General features: G+C 41.7%; 1 protein-coding gene across 1 annotated transcript; it reads right to left on the minus strand.

Annotated features, from left to right (window-relative positions):
* Positions 1–261: 261 nt before the first annotated feature.
* LOC147669117 (DNA polymerase lambda-like) lies at positions 262–5,864 on the minus strand (the record flags this gene model as incomplete). The annotated part of the gene is made up of 2 exons (XM_086948212.1): positions 262–2,626; positions 5,696–5,864. Coding segments are annotated over 2 exons (531 nt in total), but the record flags the coding sequence as incomplete, so codon positions are not given.
* Between the last annotated feature and the right edge of the window lie 12,759 nt (positions 5,865–18,623).

Here is an 18,623-nt window from a genome sequence, read left to right on the forward strand (position 1 = left end):
AAAAATGTAGACATGTCAGTGATCTTGGGCATAAGAAGATAACAACTATTTGTATGAGAGTATTTGGAATCAAGATAAGAACCCAATTTTGCTTCCACTGCTAATAACACCCACTTGTTCACAAAACCCTATAACTACTAACATTGTAGAAAGAGATTGGAAGTGTTCACTTTAGTTGTACTTTAACTCTCCATGACCATGAACCTTACTTACCAAAAAGATGGTCTTGTAGTAAGGCAAAGACACCACTGTCAGGCAATCTTTATTTTTAAATAATTCTCAATTTTTTATTAAGAATTTTGCACATTATCTCTCTACAAACACTATAGCTGTATTCCGAACTATATTCACAAGTTACATTCAAGTTAAAGTTAAGGTTAAAATGCACACAGGGGTTTAAAATTAGAAGACAATTTTCACACAACAGTATGCTGGGATCGAGAAATCAGGTAAAAAGTGTGCTAACAATTTAAACATACACTTATGCTAATTTGTGGAGTACCAAAGAAGTCCTGGAGCTTCCTGAGGTATGAGCCAAGTTTCTGAAAGTCCGCCCTTATAAAACAGTATGACAGCCAAAATGAAGAAATATTTAGCCATCCGGTGGGTGCAACTCTGCTGTCAAAATGTGCTGATTTCAGGAGGATTCTTTTTGTAGTGTCTTTGTCTGTGGTTTGCAGAATGGCACCAAAACTGCTGAACCTAGATTGTCAAAACCGGACCTAACAGTAGCCAGCCATGCAACTGAAGCTTAATCAGAATTTTGCAAAGCAGTCTGCCAGAAAGGTTCATCACAGACCTCGCAGGTCTTGATATAAACCCAAAACCTTCTCATACATTTACATTCTGGAGTGCCATTAGTCTTTCCCGACAATTTAACACTAATCAGTCAAATGTCAGAGGAGTGTCAGTTCTTTCAGAAACAGCACTCCAAGGAATCACAGGCCTGATTCACAAAGGGTCTCTGCACTCATGGCGGAGGCCCCGCAGTCGTGGCTGAATCTCCGCAATGAGAATTTCCAAGTGCGGAGTCCTTTTGTGAATCAGGTCCACAGTGTATAAAGCATGCCCAATAGGTACTGGAAGACTACAGACGTGCAATAATCCACTAGAGTTAAAAACTGGGCAACCCATTAGATACTGTGCTCTTAAAATACACGAGGACAGGTCCACATGACCACAGTTGGGCACTGTTAGACTGAACAAATGAGTGTTAATACATCACAGCCATGGAGAACGCATGCATTATAGTTCTTCAATTGACCACTAAATAAGTCTAAAAAACGGATCTTGAATATATTTACATACAATCACTGTGAAAATAACCAAGTAATAATAAGGCTAAGAAAGATCAGCGCAATAAAGATAACGTTAATCGTGAAGAAACATTATTTATACTACCAATCTCACAGCCAACAATCTCTGAGCATTGATGAAATCTGACACAAGCGTCCATCACTCACGTCCTTCTGGGGGTCTACGGAGACAGGCTCAGAAAACGGACTGCAGCCATTTCTGTTGCCTTTTGCATGAAATTGGAAACCTGCCATTTCACTTTCAAAGGCATGTTTCGCCGATAGAGCGAAATGCTATTATGTTTTTAAATACTATAAAAAACAGCAAACTTCCATTGTTCTTCCACTTGCTAAAAAAGAAAGTAAATGTCTCTACCGATTAGGGCACTGTCTTCCCTTTGATTTTCTTTCAGCTAAAAACCCAAGGTGACGTTCAAGGAGGGTGGAGGCAAGGAGGGTGCGCTGAGAATAATTTACACATAGACACTAAGCTCTGTCTCATCAATGTCTACCATACTTCATATAATCCCTGCACATGTAATTTAGCTCTTTATGAGTTTCCTCAATCATTCCTTCTTTACTAGATAATTTCAGCAGCAAACGCTTAGAAGCAGTCAGCGGCCTATACGAGCGCCACATAAACATACAGTTAATACATCCACTCATCCTAATAAGTTTAAAGTTAAAACTGCAGCTGTTGTAAGTAGTGCAACAGAATTGTTATTTTCCCTACAATTCCAATGAAATCCTAAAATACTGCAGATCTTAAAAATACACATATGGCACAGAAATGGGAGTATGTTTAAAACTGCTCATGAGTAGAGTAGAGTAACCTTGATCGCAGTCCAATAACCAACCTTGGTCTGCTTAATCTGTTGAAGCTGTATCTGGGCATGCAAGGGGAGTATTTAGGTAAAAATCAAAGTACAGTGTGGTATGCAAAGTCGGTGAGAGGACACATGGGGGGTATCACCAGTCTCTTTCATGGGGTTCCCTATATGGCAAACCAAGCAGCTCAAACACATCCTTTTCAGCAGCAGTTTGGAGAGGAAATCCTGTGCTGACCTTCACGCTCCCATTGCGGACAACATCCTTGTTTAGAGAGTGCTCCGATAAACTCATGCCTTTGGTTTTGGCAAGTGCCCGCATGGAGCGGTTAAAGTGAGCAGAACCCGTGAAGTACATCAGAGAACACGCAAACTCGCTGTATGGAACAACAATGATATCAAGCCTCCTGTGTTTCCTTCCAGGACCAGGAAGACAGCAGACTCCCATATACTTCTTCTGGCTTCCACTGTCCTCCTGACTCACCAAATCATCAGTCAAGAACCCTGCATCATAAAAAATAAGGAAGGCTACTTAAAACACAGTGGTACGTAAGCCTTAATAAAGAAAAAAATATTTGATTCATGATTCATATATGTAAAACACTGAAAACATGGACAGAATAGAAACATATAGGAACTATCTACCCATGCTGAATCTAACAGAGCTTCTCTTGTATCATATGTTCTAATGTTCTGCATAAAGTAAACATAGTAATGAGAATTGTAGACCAAATAAAAACACCTGGGTCCTCATTCTGAGTGAGCCAAATTTACTAATTCTGGTTTGCCTGTATTTACAGAATAGTAATTTTTCCCAAGAAAAATACATTACAGTTCCCCTTGCTTTGTCACTGGGGTGAAATCTGTCAGATTCTGAATTTTCATGCTTGTAGCGATGTGTAAGGTGTGGAATTGGAGTTATCACACTCGATTTTCCCACAAATTCCCTGTTTCTGACCAACTTTTTTAACCTTCTGTATGCCCAGGCATCTCTTAGTACTGTTTTATGTCTGTTTAAACTTTGGAGACGTTTCCTCTCCCTGAACCTCCACACTTTTACTTTCAGATTGTGAACCGTCCCCTGATGAAGGGCCTTTGTCCCGAAATGCATAGGGACTATGTCAACATGATTGGATATTTCTGACTTGAAATTGACTACGTTTTTTATCTATAAAGTTACTATGATTATAATATGTGACTTCTCAAATAAATAGATCAGAAACTGATTTACCGACGAACATTGTATCTCCACTTACTACCTTGGTTACACCCATAAAATTGATCTTAGTAGATTTTCTTCTCCATTCGGAGTGCCTTTGGAAGTAGTGCAGGTGGTTCCTGCACTCCCCCAGTTCTTTCATTGAAATTTGGAGCCCCCACCGGCCAGGAGGGACTCTTTCCTTGGCACCCAAAGATACGATTACAATTGTATTCAAGCAGATCCTTGTTGAACTTTTACAGAGGGCGTGCCGCCATCCAATTTATTGTGTAAGTTTCTGATACACATCATTGTGGCTGGCATCTGGGTTCGAACCCCTAGAACCTTTAGCCTATGTTGTCTGGTTGCCGATTTGTAGGCGCAGGCTGCTTTCTGGAGGAAAAGCAGGGCAGAGGAGTGTTCACTTCAAAAGGAAGCAGACACCTAACCCAAATTTCAAAGACTCAGACCCTAAATCACATTTGGTGTCTGGAAATGGACTATAAAAAGGTAATCTTGCAATCCCGAAAAATGTCAACCAGCCAGACGGGCTGCGTGAGGATGGGAAGCTCTGCAAGACCTTTGCCTGTGACTGGAGCTGGAAGCAAAGGCCTGCCAGTATTCCAGCTAGGCGAGGGGATATCACCCAGGGACTTCCAAGTCACCTGACTGCAGATTGTAAGTCGGTGACACCGTATGCCATAGAGGGCCACCATGTAGTTTTTTTATAGCTACAGGGCTGTCACCCATGTGCAGTGTGTAAACCCATATGTCAGAAGGGGGCAGCAGTAAAGTTTGTCATGCTGACGGACCTTCGCCTGTGTGCGGGATGAAAGTTGGGGACCCCGTATGGCAGAGGAGGCAGCAGTGGCTTTTGCTGTGCAAATCGGGCTGTTGCCCATGTTCGATGTATAAGTTGGTGACTTCGTATGTCAGAGTGGGCTGCCATGAAGAGAAATCAGCTGTGATGTTAATCGGGCTGTCACCAAAAGTAAGGAGCAAGTTTGGTGACCCTGAATGCCAAAAAGAGTGGGGGGGATCACCAGTACAAGAAAAGGATCAGAGCCTGGTTGACGCAGTTGTCGTGGAGAGAGGCAGCGGTGGTGAGCCATGCTGGCCAGTACCCTGACTAACAACAGGAACTCGAAGCAACCGTACACCCCCCACCTGTGGGGAAGACCCAAGGAAACGTACTGTTGCATCGGTGTAAAATCGGGAACACTCAGCCGTTGCCTCTATGAACTGCCTGAGAGACGCTCTCAGAGACTCCAGTCGGACAATCCCTACTTGTGTGGGTAAGACTGAGTGAAGGGCCATAAGCTCCCAGGAGAACTTGTCTACCAGATAGCACTTCAGTGTGGAAAGAATTCTGACTTTTCTAAAAGAGTCGGAGTGGGACTGAAGAGACTAGGAATGATAGTGGAGCCTAACATAAATGTCGCCTACAGTGCATGGGGAATAAACACTGGTGAGAAGGAAGTGGGACACAGGGGACTGCCTATTAAACACTAGGGCCCTGACATCAGGGAGCTGTGTGTATTGTTTGTGTATGCTGAATTTCACTTTGTCGTTGTATATAAATACTCCTTTAGTCATAAAAGAAAGCATTTGACTGGGCGATCATTTATTGCTGCTATTGACCATATTTTAAATTGTGAGCCTGTGTTCATTCTAGAGGTGGGCGGAATTTGCATAGTCGCGCTCCGCAAAGCTCTGCGAAACAGTAAAAAATTTCAGCGAGCACGCAAAAGCGATGCTTTTTTCCTGTTCGCAAACACTGTTTGCGTGCTCGGGGAGAAATATCTTGCGAACATGCATTTTGACAGCGCGAACAAGCAAAAAATTCCGCAAAGCTGCGGATCATGGAAATTTGGGCAATTCCACGTTCTCCGCGGAACGCGAAATTACCCAAATTTCGCAAATTCCGTGAGGGGAACGGAATTTACCGCCCAGGGTTAGTTCATATCCCGTGTCTACCTTCAACCCCAAGAAGCCTTGAACTGCTCCACCCGTGCTATCACTGTGAGTCAAGTGCTGAAGAGGTACTTGAGCCAGTTACTCGGGACACATAGTAAGTTGGGCCCCGGGACCTCAGATGTAAAAGGTGTCAATGACCACTGTTGGGCCCAGTAGCTCCCGTTATCCCCATAGCCTCCTGATAGGGGTTCTGACACGCACTTATTAACAACTCCTGTGCAAGACCACTATACGTTTAGTCTCAAAGAATAGTGCTCAATTTTTCTGTGCATTTCGCCCATTACTCACATCGTACTAAATTCTTAACACTCGTCATTTAGAATAGATCTCTGCAATAAATAGGTCTTTCAGCATACATTGTGTTTCAACATACAAACATTTTCTATAAAGTTGTTCACCTCGCATTTTCAGCCCATCAATGAGTTTGCCAAAAATGCCTTTGTGAGAGTTCCCATCCGGATGAGTAACCAAAACATCTACGTCTCCACAGGTGAGCTTCCCCCGTCTGTAAGATCCACATGCAACACAGAGTAGACCAGGATTTATTGAATGTGCCACCTCTCTGACCTGTAGAGGGACAAAGAAGACGAAGAAACACATGTGAAGGAGGTGAAATCCTATAACTCATGTTCCTAAAAGTACTCATTTCTTGGCTTTAACTGATCTGCTCCTTTATGATGACTAGCCAATGTGATTCACACCTGTAAGTACACACTACATCACTAAATACTGGTGTCTAAGTGTCATCAAATTGAAAACATGCACTGTCAGGAAATATAGTCCCGGAATCTGACCAGAGTTGAAATCCTTTAGCGCAAGTATACATTTATTTATTTTATAAATGCTATTTATTCCACATTTGGACTTGCTTAGATGTATGCCCAAGTAAAATGTGACATCAACCGCGCAGAATTGTGATTTGCAATAAGAGTGCTCTATGCTCCAATTTAGAATGTACTCCAATTTGCTGAAAAAAGTCTGACGTTTCCTCCCTAAAAGTGGCAGAAAGTACCTTGTATGCTAACATCTTACAACAAGCACTTGGCCTGTTCTGCCCCCCAAACTTTCTCTGCTTACAACATAGCACAAATACAACAAAGGAAAAACTGATATGCCAAATGTGATCGAGAACACAATTGACATATTTAAGGAAAGGGGCTGAATTTGGCATATGCTGGCATCGTCGGAAAACTCCACATCAACTCACCTGCAAGTACTTCCACCCAGGCATATGGCGATGCTGATGACACCCCTTTAGTCCTGCTGTTTCATTCAAAATGCGAATGCAGAGAACATCAACACTCATTTCGTACGTCGCATCTGTGTCATAAGTAAACATTTCTGGTTGGCCGTTTGGATGGAATTGGTCGGAGTATGGGAACTCACCATGACACTGGGCAGTATCCCTGCGAGTATAACTCAAAGTCAAGCCCTGGCTGGTATGAAAACTTTCTAAAATCTAGAAATTCTGATGAGGTATTTAAAGTGCAAAAATTCAGAATAGCGTTCTTTAACATAAAATTCTCCCCTTGTACACCTTCTCAAGACACCAGACACCCGGTACGCACCACGTGCTTCAGGCCTACCCTGTTATCCTTCATGGATAATGCTGTATTTGTGGACTGCAGATTAGGGATGGTTTATTCTAGTTGATGGTTCTACTCTCGCTCCTGGTGAGTTATATAACAGCATATGAAAACACATGCTGGAAAATCAGGTTCATTTTGTGTGGAGATTTAGTAACGTATTCATGCAACCAAAAAAGAGGAAGAGGAGGAGGGAATGCAGTCTCAAAGTTACATTGCCAAAATATCTACCATGTATATAACTATCTTCATAAAATGGCAACATGCACATAAACCCCTTAAGGTACGTCAACGTAGCTCATTCTCAGACTCTGAAAGTCACTTTCAGCCTGTGTGAGTGATTAAGCCACCAGGGGCAGTATCACACATAGTGCACCAAAGACGCAACAAGGGTCTGCACCTGTTTTCTGCACCCCCTGTGCACTATGGTATTACAGAAGAGGCTGCAGACGCTTGCATGGCCCCTTCTGTAATACTGATAAAGCTGTTGAACATATAGTGCAAGCACTATCTTTAGGAGCGTGTTCCCTCATTGGCATGCTGGATGTAGCCCCATGCAAATGAGGGAATCACTTTGCCCCTGCGCCGTATTATGGATGCAGCCACAGAGGCAAACAAGTCCTTAGAACGTGCACCAGAAAAGGGTGGCGCACTGTCAGTGCACTCCCTGAGGGCAGCCTTCTAGAGGGTGAAATGCGGTCTCATGGAGCCCCTCCTTGCCCCCAAACCTCCCCTACAGTCTCTCACTGCACCCGCTGCAATAGAATCTCTATCCCCTCTTTAATCCGTTGGCTGCTGCCGTCGGCAATTGGCCGACGGCAGCACTACCTCGCTGGTGCTGCCGTCGGCCAATGGCCGACGCGACCGCCCCCGTTTTTTAAAACGGCCGCACTGCTGCAAAAAAGCGGAAGCAGCCAACAGGTTAAAGAGGACGCATACCGCCACCTACACAGAGAAACATGGAGTGACTTTGAAGCTGCCACTCTGAATTTCACAGAATGCACTATCCCCAGTGCAGTGCGAGATTGCAGATGCCCTGGACAGCACATTCATTAATATAATGCGTACTGTCCCTGCTTTGAGGCTGGTGCACCTGCTTACTGTTGCACAAACAAGGACTGTGGGCCCTACAGGTAATGAGAGCCCAGGACAGAAGAGGTTTCCTGTGGCAGGAGCCTTTCAGAATATTATTTATCCAGCTTCAGCCTCTGACAGCTAATCCCAGGATATCTGATAGGATGTGGGAGCCAAAAGAGTGCAGCCACCAAAGGGAGCAGATATGAACTGCTGGCCCAGAAGCAAAACAAATGCTGCAGAATTAATGTGATGACCAAGTTCCATACAATGGAAACAGAACCTGTGTAGATCAAATCTCAAATTCTGAACACTGCCTGGTCAGAACTATTTCAAGCCTTCTCAACAGAGCATAAGAAAATTTAAAAAAGAGGGAACATTGCGGCTACTCTAAGGCACCGGTTCAGATAAAGCAAGCACTGGCAAAGTCAATAGCTCTAGCGTTGGCAGTCTGCCTTTTGACTTTGTTAATGTACCTTTAATGATGTCATTGAGTTTGCAAAACTATTGTTGGATAAAATTATATAATTTTAAGAAAATCAAAATGTTTTGATTAATGCCAGATCTAACGAAAGACGAAAATGGAGTAGAAACACATTTAGAGCACAGGGAATTTAGAGGAATCCATTCTGCAAATGTGAAACAGATGATTAGAACTTGGATGAGTGGATGCATTGGTGAAAGCAGAGTCTCATGGGCTCCTATTTTTATGTCTATTTTTCAATAACTCAAGAACTGTTTTCTATGGGTTGTAGATGACACAGTAATAATACTTTAATAAAAAAAGGTTCAACAGCTTATATATATGCAAATTATACACTTTCTGTTGCTACACAGTGATACCAGAATTATTGTAATATTCAGAACATTGATTCCCTCCTTCCCATGTCTCTTTTGAGCCCAATGCTGGTTTCTTTTTTCTAACTGAAAGATGCAAAATGATTGCCCATATATTGCATGCATAGTGGTTTCAGTGACACTGTGCTCAACGTTCCTACCACAAAATCACACTGAGCACAGACATTTGGGTCTGGGCCGCACTAATGCATACAAAATACAGATAGGGGATGTTTAAGTGAAAGAGAAAGGAGTATAATAAGTGAGACTGAGGGTTCTATACATGGGTTCGGTTCTCTAAACTGGTGTGAGCCCATTAGATCACAAAGGCTCAGCCTTTGCCCCTGAGTCAAATCGGGGACACTAGCAATTGTGCCCACTGGAGACCATGTTTGTGTTGATATGCCTGAAACACGAGTTGTATTGTTTCCTTCACCCTATGTTATAACAGCAGAGGGACATTACCATAGTTTTTACATTCTTTACAGCATTTTGTTTTATTTTAAAACCTGATTTAAGACCTGTCCTCGGACATCATATTGGCCAATGAGCAGAATTATCTGATCCTCCTTGTCCAAGAGAATGAAATAGGTGAGAACCTAATTTTTCAGGTCCTTGGACCTTGCAACCTGCAGTATGGTCAGTGAGGGGTGCTGCTAATAAGATTTCCTCTTTGGTTCAGAGGTAGTTCTAGGGAGGATATTCAAACCACACTCAATTAGCATTTTTTTAACTCTTAATATTTTTAAAACACTTTAAAGATTTACACAAACCCACAAAACAAAACAATTCCATTTCTGGGAGTGCATGCCTCACAAAGCATTTACTGAATCTCTGGTCCTGCAGAGTATTTTTTCCCATCTTAATTTTAGACAGATGGTATGACAGAGGGGACTGTACGCTCCTCACTCAGTCTTTCTCCACCGATGATATGGGTGGAGGAGTATGGAGTGAACAAGTGAAAACCACCTGGCACCCCATTGTCACTTGGCAGCTACCAGGCTCCCATTGTTATAGGGGCATAGGGCATAGAAAGTTTAAAGCATACCTGGAACATCAAAAGTCCAAGATGCTGTAATTCTCACCTTCAGATGTCATTTTGGCACAATACCCACAATTCATGTCAGTTCATTGCACTGTAACCAGTGTTGTTCAAAAAGCATTATATTTACATCCATGTACTACGGACTACATTCTGCCGGTGGTGCTTCTGGGTTAAGAAGGGATGTGTCTGCAGGCCCATTAACTAGCATTTAAGGTGTGGAAAGCTCACTGCAGAGGGTTTTTGCACCCTGGCCCCTAAACCAAGTCTGGTGTCAAAGGGGTATTGGCAGCTCAAGAACAGGGTCTTCATTTCCCAGCCCAGGTTGGGGAGCTTCAAAGGGCTGTATTAAGGTTCGCCATTCAGGGATTTTGCCTTATTGCTCAGGCGGGGGAGCCCAATGAATGAACCCCTCCCTGGCCTTGAGTAGGAAACATGCAATTAAGGAGAACTGCACTCATTTGTTTTTTCCGTTTTACAGGCTGCAATAGATCCTTAGCCCCTAGACGAACCCACAAGCCCTCTAGGCCCTCTTCCATCGTATTACTGAGAATTTACCCGTTAATGAGTGGCAGCAGATTTCCCTTATCGTACATTCAAAGGGTAGAGGGCGATTAGCATACTTTGTCTCTTTATGCTTTGCATATTAATGGCCTGTAGATCCTGTGACTGAAATCCACTTTATGTAAACCCTAACATCCTCCCTGGTGTCGGAGTCTGTTCTCCCAGCACCTTAAACTATGATCCAAATATATTTACCAGTAAGGCTGGGATCTGCAAATCCACACATACTGCAAGAAAAAAACTGCATTTTTCAGGCAATATAAGTCCCTCTACAATCCTCATAACGTCCCTGAGACATCACAAATACCTGTGCATCCCACGCATTACAAGATGGCAGCCCCAACAAAACGTCCCAATCTTGACCACTTGCAAATAATAAAAACATCCATGACATTGACTTTTCAAAGACCACCAGCACTATTTTGAAACATAAGTATGTCAAAAGATACTTAACAGATTTACACCAATCCACAGAAATGGTTACCATGAGCTAGTTTCTATCTTCATGCCTATTTAGGTGTAATGTTGATCAGTAGTTTTAATTGTAGTAGCAGACATGAGAACTTTTATTGAGGATGTAATATGGAAAATGCTACTTTGACTTCAACTGAATAACTCTACCCGCAACCGATCTGCAATACATTTGAAAAGAATAAACTAACTTAGACGAGATAGGCAAATGCCAAACTTCGATTGAAAAGTTTTTAGTGCATCATAAAAACCATTTGCTATGGAAAGTGCAAATGAACTATAAATAAAGAGCTGTTAAGACAAACTTCAGTATATACATACATCTATGTAAACAAGATGAAAGATTACAAGAAAACAATAGCCAGCCAGGGAAAAATTCTATACTAATAAGGATACAATGAGACTGCACAGCTGGTAAAGCTGAATTTTCAAAAAGCATCATTGCTTACGATTCCTTTGGAATTTAGAACACTGTTTCTCTACATAATTAAAAACAGAATTGATTCTACATTCAACTACTACACAGAAGTAGTTTGGGGAGAAATATTTAAAGATGGTAGCAAAATAATGAATAAATATGATAAACCCAATAAAAACTGAAGTAAAACTGATTCTGTTAGCCATTGAGCTTTTGCTGCAGTCAGTGGCTTAACAAAACTCGAGGGGGCCCCCTGCAAAGTACATGGAGGGGCCCCCTTCCAGCTCACTCAGGAGCTCTCAGGCCAGCATACTTTGTTGAGAGGGCCCCCGCACTGCGGGGGCATATGTTGTGCCCCTGGCTATAGTAAAAGAAATTGAGATAATATTCTAACATTAGAAAGAGTGTACCTCCCTTGTTTAAAAAATGTGAGGTCCTCTTAGATATGGAATACCCTTTGTTAACATCTAGATAACAAAGCCTATTCATTGGTAGCGACATTAATGTTAGCCATGATCTTCAACTTAGTTACAGCATCAAGGCTAAACAATTGAATGTCAAATAAAAGCTTTGTGATACCTGAAGACTGTGCAACCTGTCTATGAAAGATTGCAAGTTCTCTTCTGATGCTCACAATTCTTTTTCTTCGATACCTGATACTAAATTACTTACATGTAACTATAAGTATTTAGACTGGCTTTTATTAGATCATGATTCTGTTATTTTAACAACAGAAAGCAGAGTAAAAAACATGCACCTTGGAAAGGACTAATATGTGTTGCACAGCGCTCAATTCAATAGGAGAGAAGACATTTTATACCTCCTAAAGGTCCTTTGTGAGGGAATTTTCATTACAGAGTCATCAGAAAATAGGAAAAGAAGTACCAACCTTAGATTCTCTAAATAGAAAATAACATGATTTTGACAGAAGCTTTAAAGCATATCGGAATCGGTTGGAGACAGCAAATAAATTATATCCTAAACTAAACAAGATTCACTTTAACAAAGCAGAATTTTCCATACCACAAACTAAATCTAAATGTTGGACAGGAGGGGATGGAAAAGGTAAATCTTTAGCGCACACATTAAAGCAACTAGAAAATAGTATGCTGTAAAAAAGAGAGAAATTCTTTACAATGAGAGGGTAAGTCCATAAATCAATGTTTACAGATGTTTTTCTCAAAAGTATACTCTTAGAAAAGAGAGTTTTGATACAGTAAATATAGGCATTTTAAAACATTTTGGACCATTCCTAAGCTAAGGTAATTCAAGGTATTAAGAATATTCGATAAGGAAATATCTCTTTTAGAAGGGTTAGCATTTATTTCAGTAACACAAATACTGATCAGGGTTTCAATTATCCTACAGTTAATAACAGTGTTTCAAAAGCTAAAAAAAAAATCCCAATTTGTCTTTCTGTCTGAATCAGGAAAACATCACTGTAGAAGTTATATTGCTATAGCTTCAATTTACCTTAATGTGAAAATGTTTTTAAAATCAGAGCTTCTCCTCCTAGTAGGGTGACTAACTCTGGTGCAGTTTTGGATCCACATTTTGCTTTCTTGATAATTGAAGCCTTACAAAATTTTTGAGAGAATTATGAAATCAGGTTCTTCAGACCTGCTGGTTTGTAAGGACTGAAAAATACGTACAAAAACTATTTAAAATGTAATTACTTTAAATATCAACAAGTTGATGAATGGACATTTCAAGGCAACACAAACTAGGCCTAAGCTTATAGCCCAAACTGAACACAGTTAAGATGAATCTTACATAACGTTCTTTATGTTTTAAGTTATTTTAAGTATGCGCCTTATAGCAAATCTGTTTTACAAATCATGGAAGTATATTTTCTGGAATTTTTGTGTGTACACACATTGGAAAGCAGTCTTATCCTGCAAGAAGGGGAATATCCTAACATGTAAAAGATATTTTGAACTCTGTGATTTTAATATTGATCAAAGGTCTCTTACATTATTAAATGTTAGATGGTGGTTAGATTGCCCTTTTTTCAGTGCTTATTTTTGGTGGATTTCATTGGTGTTTTTCTAAGCAGTTTTCAAACTTTTTTATATGAGTGCTTATCAGTGTTTATTCAGCTGCCTAATCACCAAAACCAACAAAAATTGTGTTTTCCCAGTACTGAACTTGTTTTTTTGCAGCAGTTGTTATAAAGCACATATTTAGTTTAAAAGAGAAGTAATGCTGGTTATGCTGTGTTTTCCCATTGGTAGTGTGTTCAATGGACTTATGTTTTAAGCAAAAAAACATCTGTGTAGTGCACTCTCATCTCAGTACCCTTTCTCACTTCTCTTTGCCTTTCACTCTGTCAGGATGCTATCAGTCTTACAGGTCTATTATTTGATTTAAAAAGTCAGAGTGCTATAGTCAGTGGTTTTATTAAATAAATTCCTGGCTACAGTGGGTGGGGAGGGGGATTATCCACCATCTCCTTAGTGAATATTATAGGGGAAGTCTACCTTGCCATCAGCATAGTACGCAGTGAAAGCTATAAAATGTTATACACCACCAAGCTAATTTTAAGGCACATGAAGCTTCATGATTTAAGCATGCTTGCCACTGCTTTGCTGCACTATTTGCCAGACTACATTAGGGTGGCTCTGGAGTTGTGTGAATATTTATAGGTGCAAATGTCCCCATTGCAAATGTCTCACTTTAAATCAAAAGTGGCATTTTAACAGACATCATATTGTATTCTGGAACTTAACATTTTGCTGTTAACATCATACCTACGGGCTGAGTTCAGTTGGGTAACAGGCTAGGATTAGCAGAAGGTATTACACATAACAACAGATCCCTGTACAGCTATTTTTTTTTGTTGATAAGGCAACAGGTTTGTGTCATGTTTTCACTACTATTCCATGTGCATAGTGACAGCACTCCTTTCGCAGGTACCTAAACCTTGATTTAAATGTTTAAACCCTGGTGTGTTTGGCAGGTAACTTGTTAGAAAAGGAGGCTGATGTATCAATGGGGTATGCCCTTTCAGTATCTGTGGGTAATGTGATAGTACAAAGTGACCAAGATTCTTATGAGCCAGCCATTTTATCAATCAGTGAAAGAATGAAACACTACCTAAAGATAAAGTATGATCTTAATATGCCCAAATTATCTATAGCGTACAAAATAATTAGACCAGATCTAAAACATGCTTCTAAATCCCACAGCTTTAAATAAGCACACACAACTGGAGGAAACAAAGGGAAGAAGAAACACTATTTTAATGACATTCCTAAACACCAAAACAAGCAGAATAATTTTAGATCAGTCAGTTACATTGTGTGGGCCTCTTCAGGAAGAACTGAAAATGACTAATTATCTCTCACTCTCCTTTCTTTGAATAGCATTTTAGTTAGTGGCTGAAAAGGGCGGATACCCTTTCAATGTGGCTTTATCAGTTAATATAAGTGTAAAACTAAAACAATAAAGCCAATAAATCATAAATGGCTGGCTATTTGTGATTCAAAAGCTCTTAACTGGCTCATCATTCAAAAGAAAAAGAATGCGTCCTCAGATTTTCCCACTGTAGGTCCTCTTTGCCGTCAACATTTTCTCTTGTTAGATCAAAGCTAAAGGTTAACAGTAGTGCCACTAGCTTTATCCTCTAATTGGGATAATAGTGAAATCTGCTTTCAAGAGAAAAGTCTTCATTGGCAAAGACAGATTGAAAATATTATTTAGATTAGTTCTCACAAAATATCAGCCTCCATTCAATTATCAAAATGTATTAATTTGCATAAAAACTGGGTTTCAATAAAAGCCTCAGTAGTGAACAATAATATCAACATTAACAGTATCAAACACACAGAAAATGATGGGAGGAATGCTTGCAAATAGCCTAACCACTGGTGGTTGCTCTGGATAGCATGCCAACCCATTCTTTTATGTCCACTATACTACTGTAGACAGGAGCCTGCATTATGAAAACCAGCTCTGCCCCTGCTCTTTATGGGGAAAATCAATCTCAAACTGCAAGACGAGGCACCCCACAGAAGGGGAACACAAATAATGCCTGAACATACCCTTAGGCACTTAGGGCAATACATCAAACAAGCAAATGAGTACATACACTAACCATTGACTCCGACAATTCACTTATGTTTCAGTGTTTTTATCTTGTTCTCTCTCTTAATTTGATTATTTTTTATCAATTCTTCAATGACAACTCCACTATTTGTGCGGTTCTCGTATATGCTGGAGGAAAGGCTTTAAGTTCTCAAGCTTGCAAATTTATACATTTCTTTTGAAAAGAAAGTGAACTGCCCACCAATCCTGAAGTGCGCCAACCTTTGTTCTGAATACTCAAAAACCCCTCGCTGAACTCTTGCCCACCAATCCTGAATGCCTCCTGAGCCCTCTGTGTTCTTGAATTGTAATGTTCTTACTCAAATATGGCTCACTAGTGTTTTTTACACATGGTCAGTTCTACAATGGTTCTCAAATGCCTTTGCTTTGTGTAATAGAGGATGAAACAACATTTTAAATGTGTGACAGCCAATCAAAATGTGGCTGGTCTTGATCCATTCAATGCAAACATGATGGAAAAACACTGCTATCGCAGCCAATCCCACTTGTGTTTCAAGATCAAAATAGGGCCAACAGTTCTGAACCCAATTCTCAATAGCTACATAAGATTAGCTCTTTAAAGGTCGGCCAATAATTTTTGTAGCATCCTATCTTCTCCCTCCCACCCGCCCTATTCCTGTTTCTTCTCCCTCCCACCCTCCCTATTCCTGTTTCTTCTCCCTCCCTCCAGCCGAAATTTTCAGACAATTAAATGATGGGACCAGCTACAAAAAGCTTACCTCTGACCCCTCAATGGCATTGGCCCTGGAAATTTTGAACGTCACCAGAGTGGGCTTGGACCAAGGTTTTCTTTTCTTTTTTTTTTTTGAAAACCTTTATTGAACATTTGCAATCAAATACAGACAAGGGCCTACAACCCCCAGGGCTGGCCGCTAATCATGGGATCTCAGTTAACAAAACGTACCGGTTGCAAAAGTAATTCGATTTAAACGCAGGATAGGAGGATTTCATTTTTAAATAATAAGTAGAAGAGTCGGGTATCGCACAGTGTCTCGGATCACCAAAGCAAAGCGAGCAAAGAAACAACATGTCCTAAAGAAACTCGCTATCCACTAAGTCAACGGAGTTGAGACATGAGTCATCAGGATAAACTAACGCATTTTGTTCGTCGACTCCATCAGTACCTACCGCCCCAGAGCACCAAAACCCCGAATAATCAAGGTACATATATATAGACCAGGATGCAAGAAAGCCGAACACACTACACTAACCCGAAAAAGAAAGGAAGAAGACAAGAAAAAGAAAAGAAAGATAGAGGCCATAGAACAAAAATAAAAACGAACACCCATCCCCACACCCCCCCACCCTGCACCCCTGCTGATGACTACGGCCACCCCCCTCGCAGCGTGCCTGTCGCCCAATAATAGAACCCGAAATATAGAAGAGAGAAAGGAAGAAAAGGCGAAAGACCCTACTTGTGAGGGAAATCGGAGGAGGGCATGTTTCTACGGACTCCCGGTCTCCTTCCCCCGTCATGACCAACCCCGCCCCGGACTCCGTTAGGTCAAAAAAAACAATCCCGTTGAACCTATGCGACAGTGAGAGACCCAAATAGCAATCTCAACCCTGGCCCCGTCTATCAAATGCACTAAAGTCAGTAGTTAAAGAAAGCCAATTCCACGAAGCTGAGAAAAGTGCGGCAGTTCTCAATATGGATGGTTGGTGACAATGGTGCCCCTCCCCGTCTCCAAAGCCAAGTTGGAACCCATCCGCCATCTTGAGAGACCGACAGGGGAGGGGAGTCAAAAAGGTCCAAAACAGCAAAGGATAAAAAGTAGACAGTTCCAGAATGGGGATATCTTGTAAATGTTCCAGGGGATACACAATCGGGGGTTTCAATGGCTCCATAGGGCGATCGGGCAAAGTACAGTCAGGTAGATCCAGTATAGTAGGAGCAAACACTACTTCCAGCGCCGGGTCAAAACAAGTCTCCGAGAAAGATATGGAAAAGCAGGCTGATTGCCGAGGCGTGGGTGTCGAGTCAGGGTCCGCTCTCAGATCTGTGAGGCCATCAGTCGCAGACAACAAACTGAAAGTCCGGACTGCAATGGTTCCCCTGAGTGCCATAAGTGCCTCCAGCACCGTTCGCAATGACGGGCCAGTTCGAGCCTGCTCCGCTAGCTGCATTTCTTCCTCCAACATGGTGGTCCCCACGGAGTGGCGCCTTCTCCGGGGCAAAATTAGATGGAACAGGAGTAAGCCATGAGGGACTGAAGTTTAGCAATCAGTAATACGCAGCGAGGTACCGACCCGGGGGGGGGTCGACGAAGCGATTGCCGAACCCCCGGTCAGGAACCCCTGCGACACAACGCCGTGCGTCACTCGTCTCCTCACCTACTATTAAACACCAGGCAGTTGGCAGTAGCATACCAATCAAAAGTCTGAATGTTCTGGAGAGCGGACCCTATCACGTTCAACAGTCCGTTGTTGTTCAACTTGGACCCGGCAAAGCCTGCACTCGAGACCCCGGCGTCCCCGCTGGGTTAGGCCTCACACAACCATCGACGTATCTCCGCTCCACGACTGCGGAGAAACTCCGGGACTGCACCACTGGAAAGCAGGTCAGGTCACACACACGGGTCCGGTGCGGGAAACCAGGATAGTCAACAGGATAACAGACCGAAAAACTGAGGTCGGCGGAGCCGGGAGACTATGCGGCCATCTTGGTTGGTGACGTAGCTCCTCCTCGACCAAGGTTTTCTTACTGAGCAGGAGTTCAACTACCTCAATCAGAAGAATCCAAGACTTCCCACTATATATACCTTGCCCAAAATACACAAAAACATGAAGACCCACCCAGACGTCCAATTGTCTCGGGCTGTGGCTCTATGTTGGAGCCACTGTGCAGGTATATTGATTTATTTCTTAAACCCTTAGCAGAAGCCACTAAAACATACCTACGGGACACTATGCACATGTGTAACTTTTTAAGACTAATTGTATTGGTCTGTTTTTGGAACTCTCTTGTATTGTTTTATTCAATTTTATCAAATGTAATTGTTTTATTTTGCCTTGATTTTTTAACTTTGACATGTCGAGCTGATTGTTCAGTTCTTTTGATCTGATGAATTTCGTGCAATTAAATAAATGTGGTAACATTTTAATTCTGCATAGTTGTCCTCCAGTTATATGTGGCATAATTCGTCCTCTAGTTATATATGGCACAAAAACTACCTGGGTGAATGCTGAGTGAAAGTGGTTTACGTGGTATGATATAGGTTGCAAAC

This window comes from Lissotriton vulgaris, unplaced genomic scaffold (genome assembly GCF_964263255.1).
Source record: "Lissotriton vulgaris unplaced genomic scaffold, aLisVul1.2 SCAFFOLD_2907, whole genome shotgun sequence".
Taxonomy (NCBI): domain Eukaryota; kingdom Metazoa; phylum Chordata; class Amphibia; order Caudata; family Salamandridae; genus Lissotriton; species Lissotriton vulgaris.